This window comes from Rhamphochromis longiceps, linkage group LG12 (genome assembly GCF_057381845.1).
Source record: "Rhamphochromis longiceps isolate RC_006_pf linkage group LG12, R_longiceps_female_GT1.1, whole genome shotgun sequence".
In the NCBI taxonomy this organism is placed as follows: domain Eukaryota; kingdom Metazoa; phylum Chordata; class Actinopteri; order Cichliformes; family Cichlidae; genus Rhamphochromis; species Rhamphochromis longiceps.
Genome location: NC_140568.1, coordinates 44,679,747 through 44,707,420, shown reverse-complemented (window position 1 = coordinate 44,707,420; position 27,674 = coordinate 44,679,747). Strand labels below are relative to the sequence as shown.

Below are 27,674 nucleotides of genomic sequence, written 5' to 3'. Positions count from 1 at the left end.
TCATTCTTGGAGATGAATGAGGAATAATCTGGCTATGGCATTTAGCCACAGGGGGCGCTAGTTGACTCGACTCAATTTCAATGCACACAAAGTAAATTGCATACTCTAGTTGTGGGGCGAAAAAGCTGAAATCGGAGTAATAAAAAGCGAGGAACGATAACGAGATTCTCCAGATCGCCGACTTGTCCTGTAAACAGCATCGGTGTGGTGACGTAAATTTGTTTTGCCATTTTCGCGGTCGTCTCGTGCAGGTAAACTTTTAGACAGTTTTTAAGATTTTATTGGTCAAGAGTAACAAGAATGACGGGTTTAAATCAACCTCACAAATGTCACAGTTGAAATGTTTAGTGTTTATTTGCTGCTTTACCAGTTACGGGAAAAAACAGAAAAGCATGATTGCAGCGCAAGCTCGTACTTGTCAAACGTTAAGCTTGTTGAATACTTTCACTTTTCTTGCGGAGAAGCTTAGTGGCGAACACTCAAGGAGAGTAACTCAACATAACATTAAAATATAAAAACAAAGGGAGAAACATGCTGATAAACCGATCATTGAACCACACAAGCTTCTTTATTGACCTCACTAACTGAAAATCCATCACTGATTGTACAGCTCGAGTCTGCTCAGATTAAATCGAAAGTTTCTTATTTGTCACAGTAACGACTCTGACTGAGCTGAAACTCACTTCGACTCTACACAAACTGTCATATCAGGTAACAACTGACGCGACTTCAGATACATGGGTGAAATTAAAAAGTATTTTTACTTCAAAAAGTGTTTAAAAGGAAACAAGGACATCACTTCTCAAACAGACGCGATGTCTGCGGTTTAATGTGCGATCTAATGTTCATTTCGTGTTTAAATTGAGTACATTTAAGGTGACACTGTGACACTGACAGCATTTTGAAGGATCAGATCTGAAATTGTAAAGTTTGAGTAAAAATGATTTCCGCCATTTCAGATTCGGGTTTGGCAAAACAGGAAGAAGAGCTTACGTAACACGAAGCTGCTGGTAAATTTAATTTACCCTTTCAACAAGAGATACTCAGTAAAGGCTTGTAAAGATCTACCTAGCTGCGTATAGCTATAGAATTCAGAAATTATTTATTAGGTCTTTTGTTTCAGAGATTTATTTAGGCCTATTCATTTGTATGCAAAAACGTCTGTTCCTGTTTGTAGTCGGTGACCACACCCGATTTGGCGTTAGCAGAGTGCAGAGAAGACATTTCAAAAGTAAGGGGGGGTGGGGGTGGAGCAGCAGGCAGTTGTAACACTCAGTTACTCAAAGCAGGGGCGGAGCGTGGGGGTGGCTTACTGGGCTTAAGCCCGGGTTGTTTTGTCAGAAGCCCGGGGTCTTTTGGAGTGTAATTTTTTCATAGTTAGATGCCTGGCTGACAACTGTATAAAACAAAAAGTACACACAATATTCGAAGCACATAATGCACACAGTGGGAATTTACGACTGTGCGTGAATCCCCCCTGATATTGGTATGATCCGAGCTCAGGCACTAAGCAACTGAGCGAGGGGGCGGGGCTGCAGCCAGGTGCTCTTGTGCCTGTGAGTGCGCTGTTGGAGTAACGGAGCCAGCCATACTAAGGAGAGCTTAAGTTTGACCAGGTACCAAAGCAAACCATTCATACCGTACAAATGACGGTGAATCACGAAAGATTGATATCAAACTGATCACTTGACCAATATTACGTTACTTGCTCTTCAAGTGAATCAACAAATGGCGAAATGAAAAGCCGAACAAATGCTTTTTTTTTTTTTTTTAATAGTGTCTTATCTTATGTGTGTTTATTTCATATTTTCAGTTCTTACCCTCCCCGACTAAATCGGTTTCAGTTATGTACTGAAATATAAGAATGGACATTAGAGGCTTCTTTCAAAGAAAAAACTCAGGTAAATGTTATTTTATATATTATGCTTTGTATGTTGTTCAGTATATTTCTATGCAAAACAAGAGGGATTTCAGTACACAGCAGGATGTTCACATTTGTAACCAGATATTTACATACACTTTAGGGAGAAAACATAAAACATTTTTACTGTACAACATCAATTTAGATTAAACTTTTGTTTTAGATAAATATTGAAATATATTTTGAATTAGTTAAATGTCAGAATAAAGAGAGACAGAGCTTCTATTTTTTATCACTTTGATCAAATTTAGGAGTACATGTACACTAAGTTTGTTAATTAATAAGAAAACCAGATGATTCCATTCTGAGCTGAAGAAGCTTCTGATAGGTTAGTAGAGTCCATGTGAGTAAACTGGTGGCACAGCTGTGGATGCATATAAGGCAAAACACAGAGCCTGTTTCTTTGAAATGGGAAAATTAAGAGATATCAACCAAAACACCAGGAAAAGAATTGTGGAGCTCCATAAGTGTGGCTCAGTTTGAATACAATTTGGTGCCATTTGCAATTAAGAAATACAGAGTTTCTCTCTTCACTCTTAAAGTTAACAAATATGTTTTTTATATTTATCAATCTAAAAAAATAAACATTTAGTCTGATTTGATGTTACAATTATAAAAGTGTTGTGTTTTTATCTGAAGAGTTTGTAAATATCTGGTTTCAACTGTATATTTGATGATTGTCAGCACAAAGAGGGAGAGAGAGGAACAGAGAGGGAGAGAGAGGAGACAGGACAGAACAGAGATGAACAAGAGCAGGTGAGACACACATGTTAGTCAAATGGTTGTTTACCAAAAGTATCACCGTATCATAGGTACTCATGTATCTCGTACCTAGTGTTTCTTTTTAGGTTTGTTATTTTTCAAATTCTATATTTATTAAGTTATGCAGGCTTGTTTGCACAACAAGGCTAAATAATTATATAAACTTTTGTGAATCTACATAGTGTACTTTGGTAGAATTAAAAAATAAGTGTAGTGCAGGTCTATGATGATTTTTAGTGCTACTATCATCTAGTTCTGATTCTGGTTCTGTCTTGGTTAAATCCTAAGTAGTCCTGATTTTGAACTCTTGTAGTCCTGTTTTAATTCCGGATCAGTTCTGGGTCTGGTTGAATTGGGGTTTAGTCCTCGTGTCTTGATGCAGCCCTGACCTTGTTCTGCCTTGCTGCTTAATTAAAAAACTAGTTTAAGGTGTCCTGTATATGTGATATCTTTTTTTCCCTATATGAAGTCATTCTTTTTTGAACAAAACTCAAAACAGAGCCAATTAATCTTTCAGTCATTTCTACACCCCCCCCCCCCCCCCTCCCCCAAAAAAAAGAAAAAAGAAAAAAAAATCCCACATGCATACTACCCTTCAGGGCTAAGCCCCGGGTGTTTCAAATGTCTGGCTCCGCCTCTGACTCAAAGCAAACAGAAGGTAGATGACTATACTTACTCTGTCCATGTTAATTAAGACGCTCTTTCTGAAAAAGTAGAGAGTGACTTCATTTGTACAGAAATTCCGACGAAAACTGACAAAACTTTATTTGAGAGAATGTTTATGGAACTACAGTCCTTTCCTTCTGCTGCGCCAATTTGAGAAAAACGTCATTTAAAGCATACTCAGTTTTATTTGTAAGATATTTGTTAAAAAATTAATATAAATAAATTAACTATGGTTACAGCTAGAAGACAAGATTGTAGCATACTTGAGATGTTTTACAGCAAGGAGAGCAATTATAACAGAATTGTTTGTTTAAGGTAATGACATGGTAGAAAATTGGGATATTTTACCAGAATTAAATGTAAAATCTAATGTAAATACATCTTATATAAAATAGTGCTTTATATGTTTTAAAGTAATATTATCCAATATTGATTAAAGGAATGTCAGTTTGCATGGATTTATAATGAATTATATTATACAGATAACTTCTAGCACTGTCAAAAATGTATATAAATATGGTCTTGGCATAATTTTACTGCATTATTCTGTACAGATCTGTTATATCTGTATATCTGTTAGCTGTATATATGTTAACGCTGCTCAACATTGATTGTTTATATTAAGATAAATTAGGTTAGAAACTGTTTTTGAATAATATAGTTAAAGTGCATATAGAATCTATTTACAGCTCTTCACTTACAGCAGATCATCTCTATCTCATCCCGCTGCCAGAATCCTCCTTCTGTCACACCAACCCTTTGTCCTCCTTCACTCACTGCTCCTTTGTAGTCTTCCTCTTCTTTTCTTTCCTGGCAGCTCCATCTTCAGTGTGCTTTGTCCAGTATATCCACTATGCCTGCTTTGCATGTCAAAACTATCTCAACTTTGTGCAATAATATAACTTACAAAATCCTTAAAGCTATGTACTTTGAAATTGGTTTATTTATATATATATATATATATATATATATATATATATATATATATATATCACACACACACCCAGCACGCCCCTGCGGGCGGTTTGTCCTTGAAGCTCGGGTCCTCTACCAGAGGCCTGGGAGCTTGAGGGTCCTGCGCAGTATCTTAGCTGTTCCCAGGACTGCGCTCTTCTGGACAGAGATCTCCGATGTTATTCCCGGGATCTGCTGGAGCCACTCGCCTAGCTTGGGAGTCACCGCACCTAGTGCTCCGATTACCACGGGGACCACCGTTACCTTCACCCTCCACATCCTCTCGAGCTCTTCTCTGAGCCCTTGGTATTTCTCCAGCTTCTCGTGTTCCTTCTTCCTGATATTGCTGTCATTCGGAACCGCTACATCGATCACTACGGCCGTCTGCTTCTGTTTGTCTACCACCACTATGTCCGGTTGGTTAGCCACCACCATCTTGTCCGTCTGTATCTGGAAGTCCCACAGGATCTTAGCTCGGTCATTCTCCACCACCCTTGGGGGCATCTCCCATTTTGACCTCGGGACTTCCAGATTATACTCGGCACAGATGTTCCTGTACACTATGCCGGCCACTTGGTTATGGCGTTCCATGTATGCCTTGCCTGCTAGCATCTTGCACCCTGCTGTTATGTGCTGGATTGTCTCTGGGGCATCTTTACACAGCCTGCACCTGGGGTCTTGCCTGGTGTGATAGACCCCAGCCTCTATGGCTCTTGTACTCAGAGCTTGTTCTTGTGCTGCCATGATTAGTGCTTTGCCATAATGGTCCATTTGATTCACCTTTTATTGTTTATTTTATTTTCACTTGCTGAATACGGGACAGACTCGACTGGGGGAAAGAAGGGGAGAAAGAAAGAGGGAAAGATGACATCCTTGTCAGATGCCCGAACCACCTCAGCTGGCTCCTTTCGATGTGGAGCAGCAGCTGCTCTACTCTGAGCCCCTCCCGGATGGCTGAACTTCTCACCCTATCTCTAAGGGAGAGGCCAGCCACCCTTCGGAGGAAGCTCATTTCCGCCGCTTGTATCCGCGATCTCGTTCTTTCGGTCACTACCCACAGCTCGTGGCCATAGGTGAGGGTAGGGACGTAGATCAACCAGTAAATTGAGAGCTTCGCTTTTACGCTCAGCTCCCTCTTCACCACGACGGACCGGTGCAGCGTCCGCATTACTGCAGCTGCAGCCCCAATCCGTCTGTCGATCTCCGGCTCCCTTCTCCCATCACTCGCGAACAAGACCCCGAGATACTTGAACTCCTCCACGTGGGGCAGGAACTCATCCCCGACCCAACAAAGTTCTTATATTTTACTTTTTTTTTTTTTTACTCATGTTTTTAATCACAACCTGACTATTGTACTGCCCTTTAGGTTGGTATAAATCAGGTCCTCCTTTCACGTCTTCGTTGTTGTTGTTGTTTTTATTATCATTAATTTTCTGGTTTTACCAACATTGCTGTGAACTGTGTTTAAGTCACTGGTACCGAAAAATTATAGTAAAGAGCCCCACCTAGTGGTGAATTCTGAAAACTGACTGCCTGTGCCACAGTGAGGCCAGCGTCATGAAAGTAAAATGTTCATGATTTTTGATCAATGGTCATGAGAATTTGCATAATTAAGATTAAGGAACTGACCTCCCAGCCCATTGTTCCTTCAGTGGGCTGGTTTCAGTCATTATGCAAATGTCCTGTTTATAAGATTGAAACCTGCAGTCAGCTGAGACTGAAGAAGTCACTTGGATGAGTGACGAAACGTTTCTCCCACTGAAAATGTCCAGATGAACAGAATCAACTTTTGGAGATGTTCATGACATATACTAAATGCCATAAAAACATAAAGAAGACGACATTTTGAAAGCGTTGTAGAACAAACAATGAAAGACAGCAGCCTGTTTTATTTCTGTCTCTGGTTTTATGAGATCATAGAAGATATTTTTGTTTTTATGTTTCTGTTACGGCCTGAGCTGTATGGAGCGGACTGGACCCAAAACCTCATTTCTGCTGCTTGTGTCCGCGACCTTTCTTTGATTTTTACCCACAGCTCATGACCACAGGTGAGGGTAGGGACGTAAATCAGCCGGCAGGTAAACCGAGAGCTTTGCTCTCTTTTTACCACAATGGAGCAGTGCAGTATCTGCATCACTGTAGCTGCAGCACCAATCCGTGTATCGATCTCCCGCTCCCTCCTCCCATCACTTGTGAACTAGACCCTGAAACACTTAAACTCCTCCACCTCCTCCTCACCCGATGAAGCCAACAGAAACACATCATCTGACTAGAGACGAGGTTCTGAAACCACCAAATTGAGGCCTTCGAGGCTACGCTTAGAAATTCTGTTCATAGGAACTATACAGAGAATCTGTGACAAATTCCAGCCCTGGCAGAGTCCAACATCCATTGCGAACAAGTTCGAATTATTGCTGGCTTTGCGGACCAAGCGCTTGCAACTGTCCTATAAGGATTGAATGGGCCGTAAGCAGTGGGCCAGACACCCCAAACTCCCGGAGCACGCTGCACAGGACACTCTGTACTTGTTTTCAGAAAAAAAAATACTCGAGTAGAGTACAAATACCTGAAAATTCTACTGAAGCACAGCAACAAAGCATTTGGTGCTTCCCACGTTTGATTATAGCACCTAAACTCTGGAACAGCCTTCCTCAGATTGGCTGAATCTTTGTTTGTTAAAAAAAAAAAACTATAGAAAAGTAATTTTTAAAAATTAGCTTTCTCGTAATCTCTCTCCCATTCTTTTTGGCTGTAAATTTTCATCTAATGAGTGCATATTAGAATGAATGTAAGACTGTTTGTATGTGTCTGTGTGCTGGAAATATTTTAGTTGCAGTAATCCAAGCTGAAGCTTTGCAACTGTGTTTAAATAATCTGTCAACCGGTAACTCACTTTTGTGTTGTTTTGCTTTGACAAAAAATTTTAATTTCTATAAACCTGACTGATGATGTCTTTGTCTCACCTAAATCTGCATTCTTCATCTAGGTGTTAGAAGCAGCTGTTCTTCAGTTGAATTACTCTGATGTGACAGTTGATATTATGGAAACTGCAACACCTGGTGAGTTAAAGGAGGCCGTAATCATCTAGATCTTTTTTTTGTTTTTTGTTTTTTTTTTTGCTCATTCTGGTGGTGAATAGATTAGAATAGCCTTTTATTGTCATCGCAAATTGCAAATTGTGCTCCACACAAACTGTGTATGGAATTAAAAATTTAAATAGGACAGCAAGAGGAAATAACAGATGATATACAAACTACAGAAATATGTACAAAACAGGAGGAAGACAGATAGAGGACAGGTTGCTTGTAAAGTCCTTTGCAATGTAATGCACTGCATTCATTGTGTAAATAAAATCACACTTGCAATACTTACTGGCTTACTAGCCTGCAAAGGCAATCATAAACAAAGACTTTTTTAAAGTGTCATTTCTCTTTTTGTTCATTTCAGCTTTTTGAAGCGGAATCGTAATCTGCGTTCCCTGTTGTGTCAAACACATTTGTTTATGTTGGGTTTTTTGTTTTTCATTTTTCACATTGAGTATTTATTATTATTATTATTATTATTATTATTATTATTATTATTATTATTATTAATGATAATAAAAATAATAATGATAAAAATAATAATTATGATGATAATAATAATGGATTGCATTTATAAAGCGCTTTTCGAGACCCTCAAAGCGCTTTACAATACCACTATTCATTCACTCTCACATTCACACACTGGTGGAGGCAGCTACAGTTGTAGCCACAGCTGCCCTGGGGCAGACTGACAGAAGAGAGGCTGCCATATCGCGCCATCGGCCCCTCTGACCAACACCATAGGTGGTAGGGTGAAGTGTCTTGCCCAAGGACACAATGACCAGGACAGAGAGAGCAGGGGGATCGAACCGGCGACCTTCTGGCTGCAGATGAGCTTCCCAATCCCCTGTGTAGCAAAGTGAGAGTTGACCAACAGAGATAAGAAAGGAGATGGAAACGCGATTTAAAATAGAGGATGAGCACAATTGGTCTCCAACTGCTGCATCTGTAATAAAATAAAGTAAGAAAGAGAAAAGACAAACATAAATTTTTGCTGTGCGTATGCGTGTCATGAAACATACTTGATATGGACTGAAAAGCCGCAACAAGACCCCTGAGAGCCAGTAGAAAACATAGGAAGGCCCAGGACGGAGGCGGTCGCGCTTTTCTTCCTCTCCCTTATCTTTCCTGCTTATCGAAGTATAAGAAGCGGCTACAGCTGTTCAAAATCCCACAAGGTTGGCTGACATGATAGACGATGGGCAGGGCTGTGAGCACTCATACTGTGTTTTGAAAGCAATATGGATAAGATCTTGGAGAAGAGCAACGGGAATTGAGAGAATTGGAATAACAAAAATCTTCATGATTTGAATGTATTTATTTAAAAGGGACAGTGCAGTTTAACATAGTTCAAGTACAAAACATGAAACTGATGTAAGGCACATGAGTTTATAGCTATTGCTAATTTTGCAACAGGATTGTTGTCAGAACTCTTTGTTCCTCCTTCTAGACCATCCGCGTTGATCGAAGATTGTTGACTTTTGCTTAACCGGGTGACGGGACACTTTCTCTCGGTTGACACGAAACACACACACGCACACATACGCATGTACACTCACACAGACCTGCACTAACCCCTCCAAACGCCTTCGAAGGTTAGGTCTTCTGTGTTGTGAGATGTGATGATTCATGTGCTGAGGTGGTTTTTTTCTGTTCTCAGACTGATCTCCCTGTTGGAGCTCAGTCTGGGGGGAGTTCTTTTTTTCTCCTTATCTTTCCTCATGTTGTGCATTTTCCATGTTATACCTCTCTGACCTGTCTTCCCCATGTGATTTTTGTGTAATGTATGTATGGTCGGAAGGGTCAGATGGCGTTGGCACGGCTGGCAGACTTAACCCAATTTCCCTCGGGATGAGTAAAGTATTATCAACCAATCACACCTCAGCTGTTAGCCCCCCAAAGAGTACTAAAGACCTGCAGAAGGAGCTGAAATTATCAGAACTGGTTATAACAGGAAAATGTGCGTTTTAAAGGAACAAGAGAATAACTCTTTTGGTCTGTGTGACTGCTCTGCCACTCTTGCAGTCATCTGTTATTGCACATGATTTGGATGTTTGTGTTTACTTGCATGTCTACAGGGCCCTATTTCAGGAAGCCGGTTTAGTGCAAACTCTAAGTATACCCTGAGTTAACGAAAACTCTGGGTTTCCAGTTTCACAAAGCGAGTTTAGATTAATTCTGAGTGAGTCACTATGACGACACACTCCGTGAAGCTAACCTGCCCCCTAGCAGGTTTACTTCAACTAACCCTGACCTTCTCCGCCTCTTTGTCGGAAACCTGACAGTAGGAAGTGTCAGACATGGCGTGCTCCTTCCTTGAAGAGCCAGTAGATGTTGAAGCCCAAATTCTCCGCAGAGCTCTCCGCCGGGAGAGAGTGATTAGAGCGCGTTTTATCATTTCCTGATGATTTCCTGTGTGAACGTCACCGTTTTTCAGCACAATCTATAATTTATTTGAATAACATCCTCAGGCCATATATTGCTCATGTGACACATCGCGGACATGCTCTCAGTTCTGTACATATTATTTGTATTGCACTTCGGTTTTTTGCAAACGGGAGCTTTCTGTATAATATTGGTGACGCTGAGCACGTTTCCAAGGCTACCGTCTGTCGGGCAGTCAGGAATGTTACAGTTGCACTGAAACGTCTCCTGTACTCGTTTGTGTTCCCCGGTCACAGACCCACAAGATTTATCAAAGAGGGATGCCACAAAATTGCAGGTATCAGGATGAACAGAACTTAATTCATGATGTGGTGATACTTGGACTACTACTTAAATTTTACATTTATTTTCACGGTTCCCAGGCGTGATTGGCTGTACAGATGGCACTCACATTCCAATCATTGCTCCTTCAGTAAATGAAGGAGACTATGTGAACAGGAAGTCTTTCCACAGCATTAATGTACAGGTACATAGTTCCCTGTAGCATTTCAAACTAACAAATTATTTCATTATAGTAATGGATGCTAATTTGTGTTCTCTGCACTGTGAAGATCATATGTGATGCTGCCAACATTATCACAAATGTGGAAGCCAAGTGGCCAGGCTCTGTGAGTGGTGGTGGTGGACGACCTCCACCTGTTTTTCGGGCCTCCGCTTTTTTTCTAGTGGCCATAACGGGTCACATTTGAGCATACAGAGTAAGCAAATATGTACTTGTAATGTGCTCAGATAATTTCAATAAGTGCTTACAGAAAGAAAATTAATGTAGCCTCTAACTGCAATTGATTTACATGGGACAAACAGACCAAGCACTATGGCTCATAATACAATTACACCTTACCTGTTTGGACTATATTTTTATATTTCATTTTTACTTGCTGCCAGGAACGTTTGGGGCCTGTTGGGTTGCACCTGCGCTCACATCACGTCACAAAATAAAAAATAAAATATAATAAATAACGTGTTAAATGGGTGGAAATCCCTAGATCAATGTTTAAATTAACACTCACGCATTGACTCTGTCGGCTATGTTTTGCCATGCATGCTCCCTTTCTTTGGCAGCTGAGGCTGTGTTACTTTTTTTCCTGCAAAATTTTCATGTTATCAGCATATGCTGCCATCAGAATTTCGGCCTCAAGCGCTGTAAAACACATTGACCGCGCCTTCTTTCCCTCCGTCTCCATGGTGACTCGCTTAAATCTGTGCTCCACTAATCAGGGCTTTATGTATCCTCGTGCGCGCGCTTAACTTGGGGTTAAAGCAACTCCGCGTTGATTGAACTAATTGTTATCAGCCTTTCTGAAACCGAATATTCCGAGTTGGACAGTTCGGGGTTACTCAACCCTGAGTATCGTTTTTCACTCTGAGTTTTCTAAACCGGCTTCCTGAAATAGGGCCCTGTTCTCCTGAAAAAGACATGTTAATCTCAATAAGGCTGGAAAAATAAAGGATAATGTGACTAAAATGGTGTCTGTATTTTTTTCAGGCACAGATGTGCAGCCACTGACGCGCAGTTGGAGCTATGAATTCCTGCCACCACACAGTAAGAATGTTGAACATACTGTAGTTATGCAGCAAGAGAACTTTGTTATGTATTTTTATTTTTATTTTTTCGGTTTACTCAGCCTCACCTCTGGTGCCGGGGCCCACGTCTCAATATAAGTACATGTAGACATTGAGGTTCTCGGGAGGGGCCGTGCTGACACAGCTGCTGTCTGGCAGAGAGTCGTTGGTACTATGCCCCTCCCAAGTTTTAAATGCACTTTAGAACAGCACGCAGCAACACCACATATGAGCGAGCAGAGTTAGGTACGGGGTCTTCACACCGCTGGTCTCTGTTCACTATCTGCGACTGGGGGCCAGGAGGAGGAGCTGGCCATCTGTTTGTTGGGCTTCCCTGCTGCTGCAGGACCAGGGGCGGTCTGCTTGTTTCCACCCTAGAGTAAAGGGAACCATCTCCTGGGTCTGGGGGTGGATTGCCTTTTGTAGTAAGAAAAATACAAAGCTAAAAATCTCAGTCCAACACCCAGATTGTACATTATTTAAGCATTATCTAATGTTTAATAATCATATTTAATCTGTGGTCACTTTCCTCAATTACATGTACAGCATATAAATTGACATGTGTTTTATTTTGCCATTTCAGTGTCTGAGCTGAGGGTTATTCTGCTGGGGGGCAAATGGCCTGACAGAGAGTCACTGGGAGACTTAATACTGGGCAAGGATGTGTTCAGTCAATCTAACTATTACCATCTCAGAGTGAGTGGAACAGTGGAAGGCAAAAAAATTGATGTTATCAACACTACAGATCTGGACTTTCCCAAAATGGACCATCTGACAGCATTTGTACAAAACTGTGCAAAAAACTCAGATCCTGGACCTCATGTGTTCCTGTTAGTTCTACAACCTGAAGACTTCAATGAACAACAAAAACAGATACTCTGCAAAGTCCTTGAAAACTACAGCGAACGATCATTTGATCATTCATTGATAGTCATATCAACACCAAAAGAGGAAAGCTCAACCTGGGTGGACAGTTGCATGCAAACTGAACCAATAAAAAGCCTGATCAAGAAATGTAGGTATAGATACTTATGGCAGAGCAACCTTGAGAGTAGAGAGCTATTAACACGTCTGGTTCAAATTGTAAAGGAGCACAATGGAGAGCATCTTATCCATGAACCATTTGAAGAAACAACACAGACTTTGCCAGGAAATCTTAAAAAACCTCGTAAGTGGATAAAGAAAAAAAAAACTTCAATCAAGATCACCTTTTATTGAACAGAAATAATGAGCTGTAAATGACTTTTGCAGGGACTCGTGGAGTGACTTCAAGATTCCCTCTCTTAGGGAAAATCTCCTCTCATCATAGTAAGTAAATGCAACTGAGATGATATATACATATACAGCAGGTAAAATAAGCATTGAACATGTCACCACATTTCTTAGTAAATACATTCCTAAAGGTGCTATGTACACCGAATTGGCAGGAACCCATCCAATTCAAGAGCATTGTCATTCCCAACACATAACATAGCGACGATTTTTCATGGCCTGAGACGCTCCGGACTGTCAATTGAATCTAATAGAATTCCACTTGTGGCGGTAAGACACGCTTAGAGCCGAGGCTCCAGCCATCCATTCCAGCCCCAACTATAACCTTAACCCTATCACATAGTGTTTTTCAGAGTGATTCATGATCAGAACGTGAAACACATTTACATGTATAGATTAATTCCAGCTGGCTCTCATGCCTCCAAACGCATAATATACAGAAGATTGGTCACATAGCATTGGTATGTTACATGTTGGGATGAGAACGTGTTGCCAATTCACACACGCAAAGAAATCAAAACATAGATGTCTATAAATTAATGTTTATGTAATATTATGAAATGACACGAAGGAAATGTGCAAGACAGGGAGGTGCAAAAGGGCAGTGGAAGTCAAGACAACAGCTGAAATCTATCAGTAATTAGAAACCCTCCGGCCACTTGTGCAAATTAATATTATCTGACCAAATGATGACCTGTAAAAAGGTGTGTCATCACCAAGGTGTCACACAAGAAACACCTCATAATGGGTAAAACCAATGAGCTCTGTCAAGACCTTCAAAACTTTATTCTTGCAAAACATACTGATGGCACTGGTTACAGAAGATTTTCTAAACTTCTGAAGGTTCCAGCCAGCACTATTTGGGCCATAATCTGCAAGTGGAAAGAACATCATCATCAACATCCGCACAAGATTTCAGACAGAGGGAAAAGAATTACCGTATTTCCCGGACTACAAAGCGCACCTAAATATTAGCCGCACAAGCTAAAATCAGGGGAAAATCCTGTTTTGTACATACATTAGCCGCACCTGACCAAAAGCCGCAGGTGTTTCAATGTTGACTCATCATATGTAAGAGAATATGCACAAAGGGAATTGTCAGGAAAGAGATGGCTGTTTGGAGACATCACTTTTATTAATATTTTGAAAAACAAGTTATGGGTACATATTTGCACATGTAGTACATAACAGTAGCCTACAGCACACCAGAAAAATAGATTCGGCCTACCTTTTAGGCTCAGGTGCAGTGACACAGCTTTAACAAGAAGAAAAGTCAGTCATTCACCACCATCTTTCTCTTCTTCCTGCGCACTAAAACCACCAAAGTCCTCTTCTCCAGTGTCGGATACAAACAGGCTCAGGATGGCTTCGTCATCCACTCTTCTTCTCTCCTTCGTTGTCACTTTCAAAACCAAAGAAATCCTCATTGTCAGTGTCAGAGTCGAACACCCTCAGAAGGGCCGTGGCGGTGTCCTCCTCTCCATCATGCAGCAGTCCAGCCCTTCAAAATCCGTTGGTGATCGTGGATGTTTTCACACTTTTCCACGCTGTCAGAATCCACCGGTGGAGTTGGGCATAACTTGCTTTTTGGGCATAACTTGCAAGTTTATCGCCGCTCATCATCCACGACTCCCGCTGAACGCGTAGTGCTACTTTGAAGTTTGTTTTTCGCGCTACTTCGTACGGCACTACGTTGCCTGGCGGACGGACATGTGACTAACATACCACTCTTGAACCCCGATCCTTCCGCCAGGCAACGTAGTGCCGTACAACAGCGGAACACACAAAACAAATCGTCTTACGATATGACAAAAATCATGGACAATCCATAGAAAAGCCGCACCTGACTAAAAGCCGCAGGGTTCAAAGCTTGTGCAAAAAGTAGCGACTTATAGCCCGACATTTACGGTATATGAGGAGTTGTCCAGGAGCCAGCGACCCCTTGCTACAGAAAGACCCGGAATCAACAGGTACAATTTTTTTTTAAAAAGAAAACAAGCTGTCATCACCAACAACACACATCATTTAACACTGAATTCAGTGTTAAATGATGTGTGTTCAATACTTTTCCCCTTTCTGTAAGCACGCAGCAGCTATAAATGGATTTACACAAAATGGTGACAACAATCTGAACTGTTTATCAGACACTAGATCAGACAGATGAGCTACTTACCAAAGACAGCCATATCCACCTGTCCTGTCCACTACACAGACGGTCTGCTCAGAGAACCTGTAATATTATCTGAATGAACTATAACAGTGGAGCCTGAACCCACAGTGAGCGGAGCTCTGCAGCCAGATATGTACAGCTGTGTTTTACTGAGTGATGCACACTTACTGGCAGCAACATAAGCATGCTTTATATTTGTTCATTATTTGTAAAATTAAATTTACTCAGTCAAACGAACACTGCAGCATCACTGAGAGTTAAAAACTGTCTAAATTCTTTCATCTTTAATAAAATGATCAGTGTTGCTGCTTTACCAGGTGTAACAAAGTTTAACATCCAGGCATCCATGAAAACAGGATTTAGTAAATTCAACGAAGTTAGAAGTTAGCAGGAAGTTAGCTCGCTAGTTTCCACCTAAACATGATATAGCATGTTCTGACTGAGAGATTTCTGAAAGAACTCAAACGTACAGCTCTGCTGTCACTTCCAACATGAATGAAGACAGAAACTAAACCGCAGTGACGTTTGTAGGGTTACTGAAGTTGGGCTAGCTGCTATATAATGATGTGCTACGTGATCGCTAGCTACACAGCTATGTTAGCATAACATAAACAGTGAAGCTGGAGGATGAACACTAACACTTTTTCCACTCGATAAAAGTTAACGTGAGGGTTCCTGATGGTTAGAGACAAATACAGTCGCATGGCAGGATGCTGTAAACAGACCAAACTTCAGTCAGGAGAACAACTGAGATAATCCATCCACAATACGAGGTTAGTCATTAATATACTGCAACAACATGGGAATAGAGCAGCTGTGATAGAATACAGCATTAATGAATCAATGGTACAGAAGTGGAAGCAAGAAGGAGTTGAGTAAAGTTTGGCTTATCTGACTCTTTTGTTTCGCTTAATGCTTAATCCGGTGCGCCTTATAGTCCAAAAAATACAGTATTTTTTTTCCCAAGAATGGTGCGTGTTGCTCATTATTTCTAAAATTAAAATGGGTATGTGGTATTGTATAACAGATCAATTGGGCAGTAGTACATGACCTTCAGAACCTTTTTTTGAATCCTCCAGTTTTAAAGATTTTTTTCAGCAGTAAAGTAATCCAGTGACAGTTGTCAATATTTCCACAGTTACACAGCAAACAACAACTCCTGATAAATAATTTGGCAAACTTTATTTTCCAAATTGTAAACAAATACGCTGTGGCAGCAACATGAGGGCTACTTTAATCTGTAACTCTGTTTAAGGCAGGAATCTGAATTGTCCATATAACTGACCAATTGCATTAGGTCTTCTATTCTTTTGGACCCTGCCCTCGAAACTGTCAAAAGCCAGCTGATCCAACCAAGTAGGATTCAGCTTTGAGCAGACACAGCGCATAAAACTGACACTCATATTTACTTACCTCTCTCTCTCATAAGCTGCTAACAGGCTGCATTTATTAAAAGTATAGTTATTATTTAAGGAGGCTGAAGAGGAGCAAAACATGTGACACAATGACCAGAAAAGTGCCAGTGGGGCAGATGACAAAGATGAAGAGCTAAGCTAATAGCTACGCAAAACTGTGGAACGATCTGCCTTTAGAGATTAGACAGGCTTCTTCTCTGCCTGATTTTAGATTACACAATAATTACACACACTGTAAAAAAATATTCCGTAGAAAAACGGAAAATGTCCTGGTAATTTTCTGCCAGTACATTTTCTGTTTTTTTACGGAAGTTTGACGGACTTTTCTGTAAACGATAAAACGGAAAATTCTGTAGATTTACAGTATACTCTCTGTACTATTTACGGACATTTCCTTCAGCTATAAAACAGAAGATTCCGTTTATTCACAGTATATTTTCTGTATCATTAACTGATATTTTCCGTAAATAGAAAATTTGAAATTTCTGTTTATATTACTATTTCCAAGCACTTCTTTTCACTGTAACTCATTAAATATAGTTCTTTATATCCTTAAACGTACATTTCTATGCAATTACAACCTAGTACACCATGTACTCAAAAATTCATAAATTAAAACTTAAATTAATTTGTGCTTCGTACACAACAACATTGGTACAATTAATGTTAAATATTCTTTTATTCTCCTCAACTCTAAAACTATACTAAAATATAATGACAGCATCCATCTTGTCATAAAACTACTAAACAGCTGATACATGAACAAAATAACTCACAAGCTTTCAAATTTGAGCATTTTTATTTCCTTAAAATCAGGTTGCCCTCATGTAAATGTGTTTATTTACATTCATTCAAGTGGCTACCAAGTGTTTTCTTCAAACAGGACACCTGACAAACAAAAAATGTCATATTTAACTATATGTTCACATTTAATAATATCCATAGTACCTTTTAGTTAGAATCACTGCCTTGTGGTAGTTTTGCCTCAGCCAAATGGTTAAGGTGTGGCTTACATCCATGTCTGTCCACTTATGATACAGTATACACATGTAGTCAGTTATAGCCAAACACCTTTGATTACTGAATTACATTCACTTCATTAATGAAGTGAATGTCATTCACATTTGTGTGAACATTTGTCTGAGAACTCTTTACCTTAAAATATAACATACTTGAGTCAAAATTTGTTGACTGTTTAAGTGGTGCCACATGAATAAAACTGAACAGATCTAAAGAAGATGTTCCTGAACTTTGGGTTTATTCGAACAGGACGGATGGATAACCACAGGACTTTTCACCATATGATAACTAAAACACAAAATAAATTAAGACAGATCACTGTCCCAAACTTAAAGATAAAAGTGTATTTACTGGACTTGTTTTGTCAGTGAGGAGCAAAGTACAATTAGAAGTGCTTGTTCTGATGAAAAGTTAAACTGTAAACAGCAGCGTAGTGAATAAGGATCTGTGTCATCCTCAGCAGTGACAACACTTAAACATCATAGTTCAAAATCCTTAATGCACACCTTTTTCTCCATGGTGTTCAAATGCTCTTAGCTGTTTAAGTAGAGGAAAAAGTCTGACATATTTCATGACCATTAAATGTTAGACAAGGCTCTGAAAACAAGGTTACGGTTACAAACAAAAACCTCTGCTTGTGCGCACAGACCCTAAATCACAACAAATAAGACAATAGTAAGGCAAATTACTACAAAGTCTTGTTACCACTCTTCATATACCAGTGTGACAAAGTCCTGAATCCAGCCTGCATGTTAGTCCATCAAGGTCCATCTGAGCTTTAAGTAAAATACACTCAGCTTTTCCTTGGATTTTCAGAGTTGCTCAGTTCATACAGGAACTGCAGCAGTCGGGATTAACGTGTCGCTGTGTTGCTCCTCCAAGTCAGCCATTGAGACTAGTCGCAATTTATTCTGAGAAAAAAAAGAGAAACAACAAGTCATTTTTAAAAAGTTTGTATTTTTATTTTATTTTTTACCTAGAACATAAACAACATAAACAAAAAAGGATTAGGGCTGTGCGATATGACGATTTATATCAGATGACAATATAAAAATGTGTATGTTTCATATTATACACTATTGTTTGTTATGTGGTGTTGCAAAATAAACTGTTTATGGCAATATATTTTTCATGATTTTGATGGTCACTGTAGTGGCTATATTAATTTCTTAAAGTTCTCTCTTTCTCTTATACTTAAAATAACCACACTATGGACGGACAAGTGACTGTTTTTACGTGTACTTTCGTTACCAACAATGACGGTAAAACCATTGCGTGGCTCCGCCGTCCGCTTGTTTATTTTCCACATAAACCTTTCACAATAAAGCTCAAATGATGTACATTATTCCCAAACATCAAATTTCAGAATATGCATCAAACAAATGACCTCAAATAAAAACATGAAGTGACTATAAATGGCGCTTACAGTCACCACGCAGATGAAGGCACAGAGAATACCAGCATGACCAGCGAGGATGAGGCAGAACCAGCTAGCTCCATCAGAAGGACCAGACAAAAGAAATCGAGGACCTTATTGTTAAACGAGGGGCTACCTCTGTAGCATGGACATGGTTTGGTTATGAAAAGTCTGACACGCCCCAGAAAGCTATACTATGCAAATTATGCCACAAACTGGTCCCCACCACCACTCAAACACGACAAACCTCTTTAACCACCTACACAAGAATCACATGAAAGAGTATGGAGAGAGTTTACGAATGAAAAGCAAAAAAGAGCCGTCAGGTGCTCAAAATAATCCTTAGACTCAAACGTTAGAACAGGCTTTTCCTCGCAGCACGCCGTGAAATAAATACTCAGAAAGAAAATGGCAGCCGTTTAAACTCATGTCTAAAAATGTATAGTTTCATGCATCGGTCAAAACACTCGACTCCAGGTACACGACGCCCAACTGAAAACACTTCACATAAGTCGAGTTGCCCGAGAATCACAGAATTTACAGAAAATGCACTATTTTGTGATATATATCGTTATCAGGAGAGAAATGTCTTATATTGGGATGTGAGATTTTGGTCATATCACACAGCCCTACAAAGGATTATAATTCACGTAGAGTTGCATACACATAACACCATTCTGTTGCAACAAAAGCAGTTTATAATTAAAGTAACATACATACCTTGAAAAACGAAATCAACCACAACATTAAACTCACCTTGTGTTTGTAGAGAAGGTGGTCAGGGTTTTTCTTCATTTCCTGAGACCAGCTGCTCTGGATTATTACCAGCTTGTATCTTCATCTTTTTTTTCACTTGGTGAAGTCTTTCATTGCTCTGCACTGGAAAACCAAAGTGTGTGATCAAAGGTGAAATAAGGGATATTTTTCCACTGCAGGACTTAGAGTCAAGTAGTGATAGCTGTTGAACCATTTCTCAAATAATCTGTAAGGATCTGGATTTTTAAGAAAGATACAAATATCTCTGCTTATATTTGGCTAAAAGCTTGATATAGACAAGGCATATAAAGCCCCTGCACACCAGCACTGCGCTTACATTATAGTTCAATCAAGAAATAGTTATTATTGATTTATTATTGAATTTTTTTTAGTAATAATTATTAGTATTTAATCATATTTGCACAGTGGGGTGACAAAAATATTCCACATACTAGAAATGCTGCTCAACATTTCATAAATTACATTTTCAACAAATGCTGGAGTAAAAACACAGTTACAGGGAAAATGTGTCTGTCTATAAATATTAACTAAACATTTCTATGTGCTACAAAATAGACATGTGGTGAGGTGAAACTATACTTTCAATAATATTACCACTACAGTCTGTTAACCACCGAAATAATCTATGCTGGTCAGCTAGCTAAAAGTATTTACTTTAGCAGCCCAAATCAGAGTGCTGCTAAAGTATCATCAGCAAAAGCTAATGCTACATTAGCATTTGCTAGCGTCAGCCGGGAAGGTCTGAGGGTTAAACTAGGGTTAGTGTAACTTTGCCCGAAACCCTTTAAAGTGTACAGTAGAGCCAACTGTAAAACACGGGTATTGATACAGTACTTATGAGAGTCCTAGAATAATTTCTAGGACCATAAGTTCTCACTTTCCCCAGTTATCCACATCGCTGACTTTCGCTAATTAGCTAGTTAGCAGTCACAGCTGTGTAATACCCAGAGAGACACAGACAGCTAACTATAATATTTATGAAAACTGGTTCAGCCACTGAAGGGCAAAACTGGTGGTATCACAGTAAAAATTATTTTAACATTAACTAAAATAAAGCTTAAGTCATGTTAAACCTAAATAACAATTATTTTTTTAAAAATGAGTCAGCAAAATATTCCTGACTTGTCTGGAGACAGCCGAAACCAGTTAACAAATAAATTAACAATTCTTTCTAAATAAAAACGCAGAGTCTTTTGAAAATTATTATTTTGATAAAAGGAAACATGAGTTTTAATACTTACCACAGAAATTTGAAGGCAGTTTCTCCAACTTCAGAGTCCAAAATCCAGATGAAGCCTGAAAGAAGCCTAATGGCTGCTCTTGCGCTTACTTTTCCCTCCTTTTTGGGTTCTTTTTCCCACAATGCATTGCAGTAGTTGAGAAATACAGAAAAATACCTGTAAATGACTAATACGGAAAATTCCTTCACGTTTATACAGTAGATAGTACTGTATTTTTACGGATTTTTTTTACAGTGCAAGCTGCACAGGTTAAACTATACAAAAAATCAGTGTGGTTAGCAATAGGAACAGAAGGTTATACATACTGCAATGACCAAATAAGAAGCCACAAACAGATAAGACTAAAATTCGCTTTGTTTGTCATCAGTTTCTCATTATTATAACGACAGTATCATCAGGCTGCAATGTACCAAAACTGAACAAATTGAAAGGGTAGACAATATTTTCTGTACCTTGTGGTTGTGTACATACAAATACGTCACACCTGATTTAACCATGTGCTTGTAACATTGCATTTCTCTCTGTTGTATCAGTCTCTGCATTCAGGATTGTGCTGCTGGGCAAAAGTGAAGATAAGAAGACGAAACTCGGTAACTTCATCATTGATCACCAAGGATTTCACTGCCAAAAACAATCACCCATCACGCACTGTGTGGCCTCCTGTGGAAAGTGGAGAGGAAAACTAGTAACAGTAGTCAAAACTCCAGACATGTTCAGTCTGTCTGAGGAGGACATGAGAAGAGAAGTGGAGAGCTGTGTGAGTCTCTGTCATCCTGGACCAAACGTTCTGCTGCTGTTGGTGAAACCATCAAAACTCAGTGAGGAGAACAGAACAACTCTGAAGTTCATCCTGAGTCTGTTTGGTCACAATGCCTTTAAACACTCAATGGTCGTCATCACACATGAGAATGAAATGAGTTCCACTGTGAATGAAGTCCTCAGAGAATGTGGAGGAAGGCGCTACAACATGTCTGACAATAATTATGGATCATTAATGGCGAAGATTCAGGAAATGACAAACCAATACAATCACCTGATCAAACCATCTTTAAACCTGGTTCTGTGTGGGAGGAGAGCAGCAGGGAAGACGTCAGCAGCCAAGGCCATTTTAGGTCAGACTGAGCTTCATTCAGCCTCCAACTCATCAGAGTGTGTTAAACATCAGGGAGAGGTGTGTGGACGTTGGGTTTCCCTGGTGGAGCTGCCTGCCTTGTATGGAAAACCTCAGGAGGCAGTGATGGAGGAATCACTCAGGTGTATCTCCCTCTGTGATCCTGAGGGTGTCCATGCCTTCATCCTGGTCCTACCTGTGGCTCCCCTCACTGATGAAGACAAGAGAGAGTTAGAGATCATCCAGGACACATTCAGCTCTCGAGTCAATGACTTCACCATGATTCTGTTCACCGTGGACTCAGATCCTATGGCTCCAGCTGTTGGTAACTTTGTAAGCAAAGACCCAAATATCCAGGAGGTCTGTCAACGTTATGGACAAAGGCCTGTTATTGTTAACATCAAGGATAAAGAGCAGATCCACACGTTGTTGGACACTGTGGAGCAGATGAGATGCACAAACAAACCATGCTGCTACACAGCTGTAACATTTGCTCGAGCCCAGATTGATCTGATAACTAAAAATATGGTCACTCGTAAGTAATTTAATGTTGTTGTTTTTTTAATCATTAATCATGTTCGACATTATATTCTAACATCTACTTTATAAACTGTTCACATTTTAAGAAAATCATGTTTTTACAGGTGATGAAGAGAAGCAGAACACGGAGCCTCTCAGGATTGTGCTGATAGGAAAGACCGGCAGTGGAAAGAGCTCATCAGGAAACACCATCCTAGGAAGGAGAGAGTTTAAAGCCATGCCAAATCAAACATCAGTCACCAAATACTGTCAGAAAGCACAGGGTGAGGTGGACGGCCGTCCTGTTGTTGTGGTCGACACTCCTGGTCTGTTTGACACAACTCTGTCACATGAAGAAGTTCATGAGGAGATGGTGAAATGTGTCAGTCTTCTGGCTCCAGGACCACATGTCTTCCTGCTGGTGTTAAAAATTGGTCGTCTCACACCAGAGGAGAAGGAGACATTAAAACTTATAAAGGAAGGTTTTGGGAAGAATTCAGAAAAGTTCACCATCATTCTTTTTACTGAAGGAGATTCACTAGAACGTGACGAAATATCCACTGAAGATTATTTTGAAAGCGGATGTGATGATTCGTTTAAGAAGCTGATTGCTGACTGTGGAGGAAGATACCATGTGTTCAATAATGCAGACAAAAAGAACCACCAACAAGTCAGTGAGCTGATAACAAAGATTGACACCATGGTGAAGGACAATGGAGGAAACTGCTTCACCAATGAGATGCTGCAAGAGGCTGAAGCAGCGATAAAGAAGGAAATGAAGAGAATCCTGAAGGATAAGGAAGAAGAGATGAAGAGAGAGAGAGAGGAGCTAGAAAGAAAACATGAGGAAGAAAAGGACGCCATCAAAACAAGAATGGAAGAAGAAAAAGAAAAAATACAGCAGGAAAGAGACCAGAAACTCAAGGAGATGGAGGAATATCTAAATAAGGAGCGTGAGGAGAGGAAGAAAGAACAGGAAGCGAGAGAAGAAGAGAACAGGAAACGGGAAGAAGAGGAAGAAAAACGTAGGCAGGATTTTAAAATGCAGCTTGAAATGTTGGACAAACAAATTCAGTCAGAAAAAGAGGAAAAGAAAAATGTGGATCAAAAGCTGGAAGAGAGCAGAGACGAGATGAAAAGAAAACAAGAAGCCTGGGAGAAAGAACGAAGAGAAGAAAGAGAGAAACAAAAAGAAGAAGATGAACAGAGACGACAGGAAGAGGAAAGACGACTGAAAGAAGAGAAGGAAAAAATACAGCAGGAAGCAGAGCTGAAAATTAAAGAGATGGAAGAAAATATGAAAAAGGAGCGTGAAGAGAAGAGAAAGAAAGAACAGGAAACAAGAGAAAAAGAGAACAGGAAACGGGAAGAGAAAGAAGAAAAACGTAGGCAGGAGTTTAAAATGCAGCTTGAAATGTTGGACAAACAAATTCAGTCAGAAAAAGAGGAAAAGAAAAGGATTGACGAAAAGCTGGAAGAGAACAGAGAAGAGATGAAGAGAAAACAAGAAGCCTGGGAGAAAGAACGAAGAGAAGAAAGAGAGAAACAAAGAGAAGAAGATGAACAGAGACGACAGGAGGAGGAAAAACGACTGAAAGAAGAGAAAGAAAAAATACAGCAGGAAAAAGAGCTGAAAATCAAAGAGATGGAAGAAAATATGAAAAAGGAGCATGAAGAGAATCGAAAGAAAGAACAGGAAGCAAGAGAAAAAGAGAACAGGAAACGGGAAGAGAAAGAAGAAAAACGTAGGCAGGAGTTTAAAATGCAGCTTGAAATGTTGGACAAACAAATTCAGTCAGAAAAAGAGGAAAAGAAAATTATGGCCAAAAAACTGGAAGAAAGCAGAGAAGAGATGAAAAGAAAACAGGAAGCCTGGGAGAAAGAACGAAGAGAAGAAAGAGAGAAACGAAGACAAGAAGATGAACAGAGACGACAGGAGGAGGAAAGACGACTGAAAGAAGAGAAAGAAAAAATACAGCAGGAAAAAGAAAAACATGAAAAGAAAAGAAAAGAAGAAGACGAAATGAGGAGAGAAGAGGAGAAGAAAGAACGAAATCAGCTGGAGGAAAACTATAAAATACGTGTGGAAAATCTGAAGAAGATGCATGAAGATGAGGCCAGAAAGAAAGCTGAAGAGTTCAATGACTTCAAAGAGAAACACAACAAAGAGTTCGCAGCTCAGAAGGAGGAGCACGAGAAGAAGATTAAAGACAAAGATGAGAAGTATGACCTGTTAAAGGCTCTGGCTGAGCTCAAGGAAAAACAAAAGAGAGAAAAACATCTTGGACAAATCAGTGCTGTGGTGAAGTGTCTGTCTAAGAAGAGAGGGAACGTGAAAAAAATCCAAGACTTGCTGATAAAACATGAGGATCAAATGAAGAATGCAAAAAATGAGGAAGAAAAAGAAAAACTGCAGAAAAATCATGAAACAGAAATAAGTGAACTAATACAAAAACTTCTGGATGAAGTTGAAACATCTTACTGCAGCATTTTATGAGATTTTTTTTTCTACTTTTTGTGACGGAGCTCAGCTGGATAAAATATTTTCTGTACATTAAAAGTTGAGATAAAGAGATATATTTTATGGTCAGTTTGTAAACATTTTACAATTACAGATGGAATTCTTGATTTAGCTTTTATATTTTCAGGATTGTGTTTCATTTTGTACCTTATATGATGTCAATGATGTCAATGATGCATGTAGGATGAATTGCTGCCGTGTAACTTAAGGTTTTAGAAAATATTTGAAACGCTGTTTAATATTTTGGTATATTTTATTTAGATTATTGCAGGCACCAGCGTATTAAACAATAGAAGAAGCTTATTAGATATTTGCATGCTTGCTGTAATTAGAAATATTTAGTAATAAATAAAAGTATGTCTGTCTAAGAAGAGAGGAAATCTGACAAAAATCAGAGATTTGCTGACAAAACACAAGGACCAAATGAAGATTGCAAACATCGAGGATAAAAAATAAAACCTGCAGAAAATTCATGAAGAGGAGATCACAGAGTTCATAGAAAAACTTCTGAATGACTCGTCCTGCAGCGTTTTATGAGCTGATTAAAATTATTGTCAGATTTCAGCTACATGGAGAAATGATTTTCGGTGCATTTAATACAATTTGTAATATTTCAGCACAAAATACTACGTTTGGAGTACGAGAATGCAGATGTAGCTGCTGGTGCATTAAAGGAGAGACTGTACTACATTATTTTTACATACGAGCACAACAGACTCTTTGGTTCGTCTGACTGATCTTAAGGTTGATTCATAAACAATTTACAATCAGCAGATATTTGATTTAAATTTAAATTCTTATTTTCAGGATCATGTTTAACCTTGTATTTTTATTTTCTAAAGGAAACATCTTTGTGGGGGTTTTTCTTTAATGTTCACTTTTATCAGTTGTTATAAAATCTTCTATATGATGTTTTTATCCTGTCATTTTTTTAAGTAATTCTTGCAGGTGGCATCTTATTAAAAACTTTTTTTTAATTCCATGGTTAATATGGAGGATTTTTAGTAAACATGGAAGAATGCAGTTTCTAAATAAAAAAAATCACAGAAAATGTAAAAATGACTCAATGAATTAATTCATCACATGGAGAATAAGAATTGTTCATCAAGAAAACTGATTTTAAGACACTGTTCTTTGGTTTATTCAGAGTTATACTAAAGAAAATTAAGCAAAACAGAAATATCTTAAATACAAAAATACAGACATATACACACACAAACCCCACAAAAACAAAAACAAACAAAAAAAAAAACACACTTCACACTAACATGAAAACAGAAGCAGGGAATAGATGAGACAGGAGTGTTTATCTCTCCATCTCTGAGACCGAGCAGCTTTCCAGCATCCTGTGGTTCCTACTTGCTTGCAATGTTTAGTAGATGTTTCTTTTCTTATGAGATGAATGTCCTCGTGGTATTTTTTGGCAACTTTTCTTTGTTCTTTTCCTTGTTATACTAGCTTGTCACGTTTTGCCATATTGTGAATTTAAATGAAAGAAGTTATAATTATAGGGCTTTGGAGCGTGATGCCACCTCCCGCCATGACAGTAGGCCAAACAAAGCACACGGAAGCGTCAGCTATGGTTCGTACGTGCTGTGTTGTCGGTTGCAACGTTAGATCACATGATAGGGAAGGCAAGAAGCTGGAAAATGGGCTCTCTTTTCATCGTTTCCCCTCCTGGAGGCAACGTGAGGGATCTCATGTATCTGATATTACTAAACGAAGACGTCAGGCTTGGATTGCAGCGGTGAGACGAGCGGATATCGAGTTCTCTGCCATCCCCAATTTTTTGTTGGTTTGTGCACATTTTCTTTCCGGTGAGTTCTAAATAAATTCATATCTCGCTTAATAGGCTTTTAGTTTTGTTTTGAATGCGCTGCGGTCATAGATAATTAGATAAAACATCCTAATGTGTGATGCTGCAGAACCACGTCATGTTGACGGAGTAGCTTATTATTTGGCATTATTGCAGGCAAACCAGCATATGAAATATGAAACAGGAAAGAAAAGTATGTTTATTTATTTTTTATTCCAGATCCGTTCACATTTACTTAGCAAGTACATATACATGAAAAGCAAACTATTTACATGGCAACGCACAGCTGGCAACCTGGCTGTATCTTGGCCATATGGTCAACGTACTCACAACGTGCAGGCTTAAAAACGGCCAAATCTTGTACCCAACCATTTCTGAACTAGATGTGTGTCTCCAGGAATTTATGATTCCAAAAATGATTCGCCGTGTATTCGCTGACTCCACAGACAGGGTAAGCGAAGATATCGGCATAGGACAACGGCGGTAGGCTGTCTGGGTTTCCACTCCGCTGCCTTTTTTCATATGGGTCCACATTACCGATGCACGCTATTTTTTCCAAGTACTGTCTCTTGGCGTCTGGGAGCAATCGGTCGTGATACAGCCCTTTGTCTTTTGCGCTGATTTTAAGCATGGTTCTGGCAGTCCTGCTTTCAACACAGTGTGTTTGTTTTGATTTGTGGCCTTCTGACATGGTGCCGCGATCCCACAATGCACTGCGGCATGACGTCAACTCCAAAGCCCTATATATTAAACACGCCATGAGCATCTGCCCCTTTCCTGATGGGTGCACCAAGTGCCTTTTTGCTGAGGCATTTTTATTTTTTTTAATGTGTGTGCGTGCGGAGTCCTGCTTGTGCCTCTCAATAATAACATTTAACATTTGTTAATGACAATTGTTGGCAGAGGTATGAAAATGCGCAGGAAAATCTGACGTGCATGGCAAACTTCACCGACGATATTTAGGGAGGAATAAACACACATCAGCCTTCGGCCAATTTAAT

The 27,674-nt window shown here is 39.5% G+C and overlaps 1 protein-coding gene and 1 long non-coding RNA gene across 7 annotated transcripts; one reads left to right on the top strand and one right to left on the bottom strand.

Annotated features, from left to right (window-relative positions):
* Nucleotides 1–82: 82 nt before the first annotated feature.
* Nucleotides 83–27,086, top strand: LOC146658108 (uncharacterized). Of its 6 annotated transcripts, none has more exons than XM_085426509.1 (9): nt 83–251; nt 1,814–1,901; nt 2,606–2,677; nt 7,290–7,362; nt 11,318–11,374; nt 11,978–12,562; nt 12,646–12,702; nt 21,240–22,352; nt 22,462–27,077. In XM_085426509.1, exons 4-9 carry the CDS (start codon nt 7,344–7,346, stop codon nt 24,831–24,833), a joined length of 4,203 nt encoding a protein of 1,400 aa, XP_085282635.1. In that variant the 5' UTR covers nt 83–251; nt 1,814–1,901; nt 2,606–2,677; nt 7,290–7,343; the 3' UTR covers nt 24,834–27,077. The 6 variants fall into 6 exon arrangements, with proteins under 6 accessions (XP_085282635.1, XP_085282633.1, XP_085282638.1 ...); XM_085426511.1 differs by lacking the exon at nt 83–251 and adding an exon at nt 1,294–1,616; XM_085426507.1 differs by lacking the exon at nt 2,606–2,677.
* LOC146658109 (uncharacterized) lies at nt 17,052–21,165 on the bottom strand. Its single transcript, XR_014914149.1, has 3 exons — nt 20,707–21,165; nt 19,445–19,567; nt 17,052–18,182 (listed from the first exon to the last, which is right to left on the bottom strand). It is a non-coding gene; the product is annotated as an uncharacterized LOC146658109 (long non-coding RNA).
* Nucleotides 27,087–27,674: the final 588 nt, after the last annotated feature.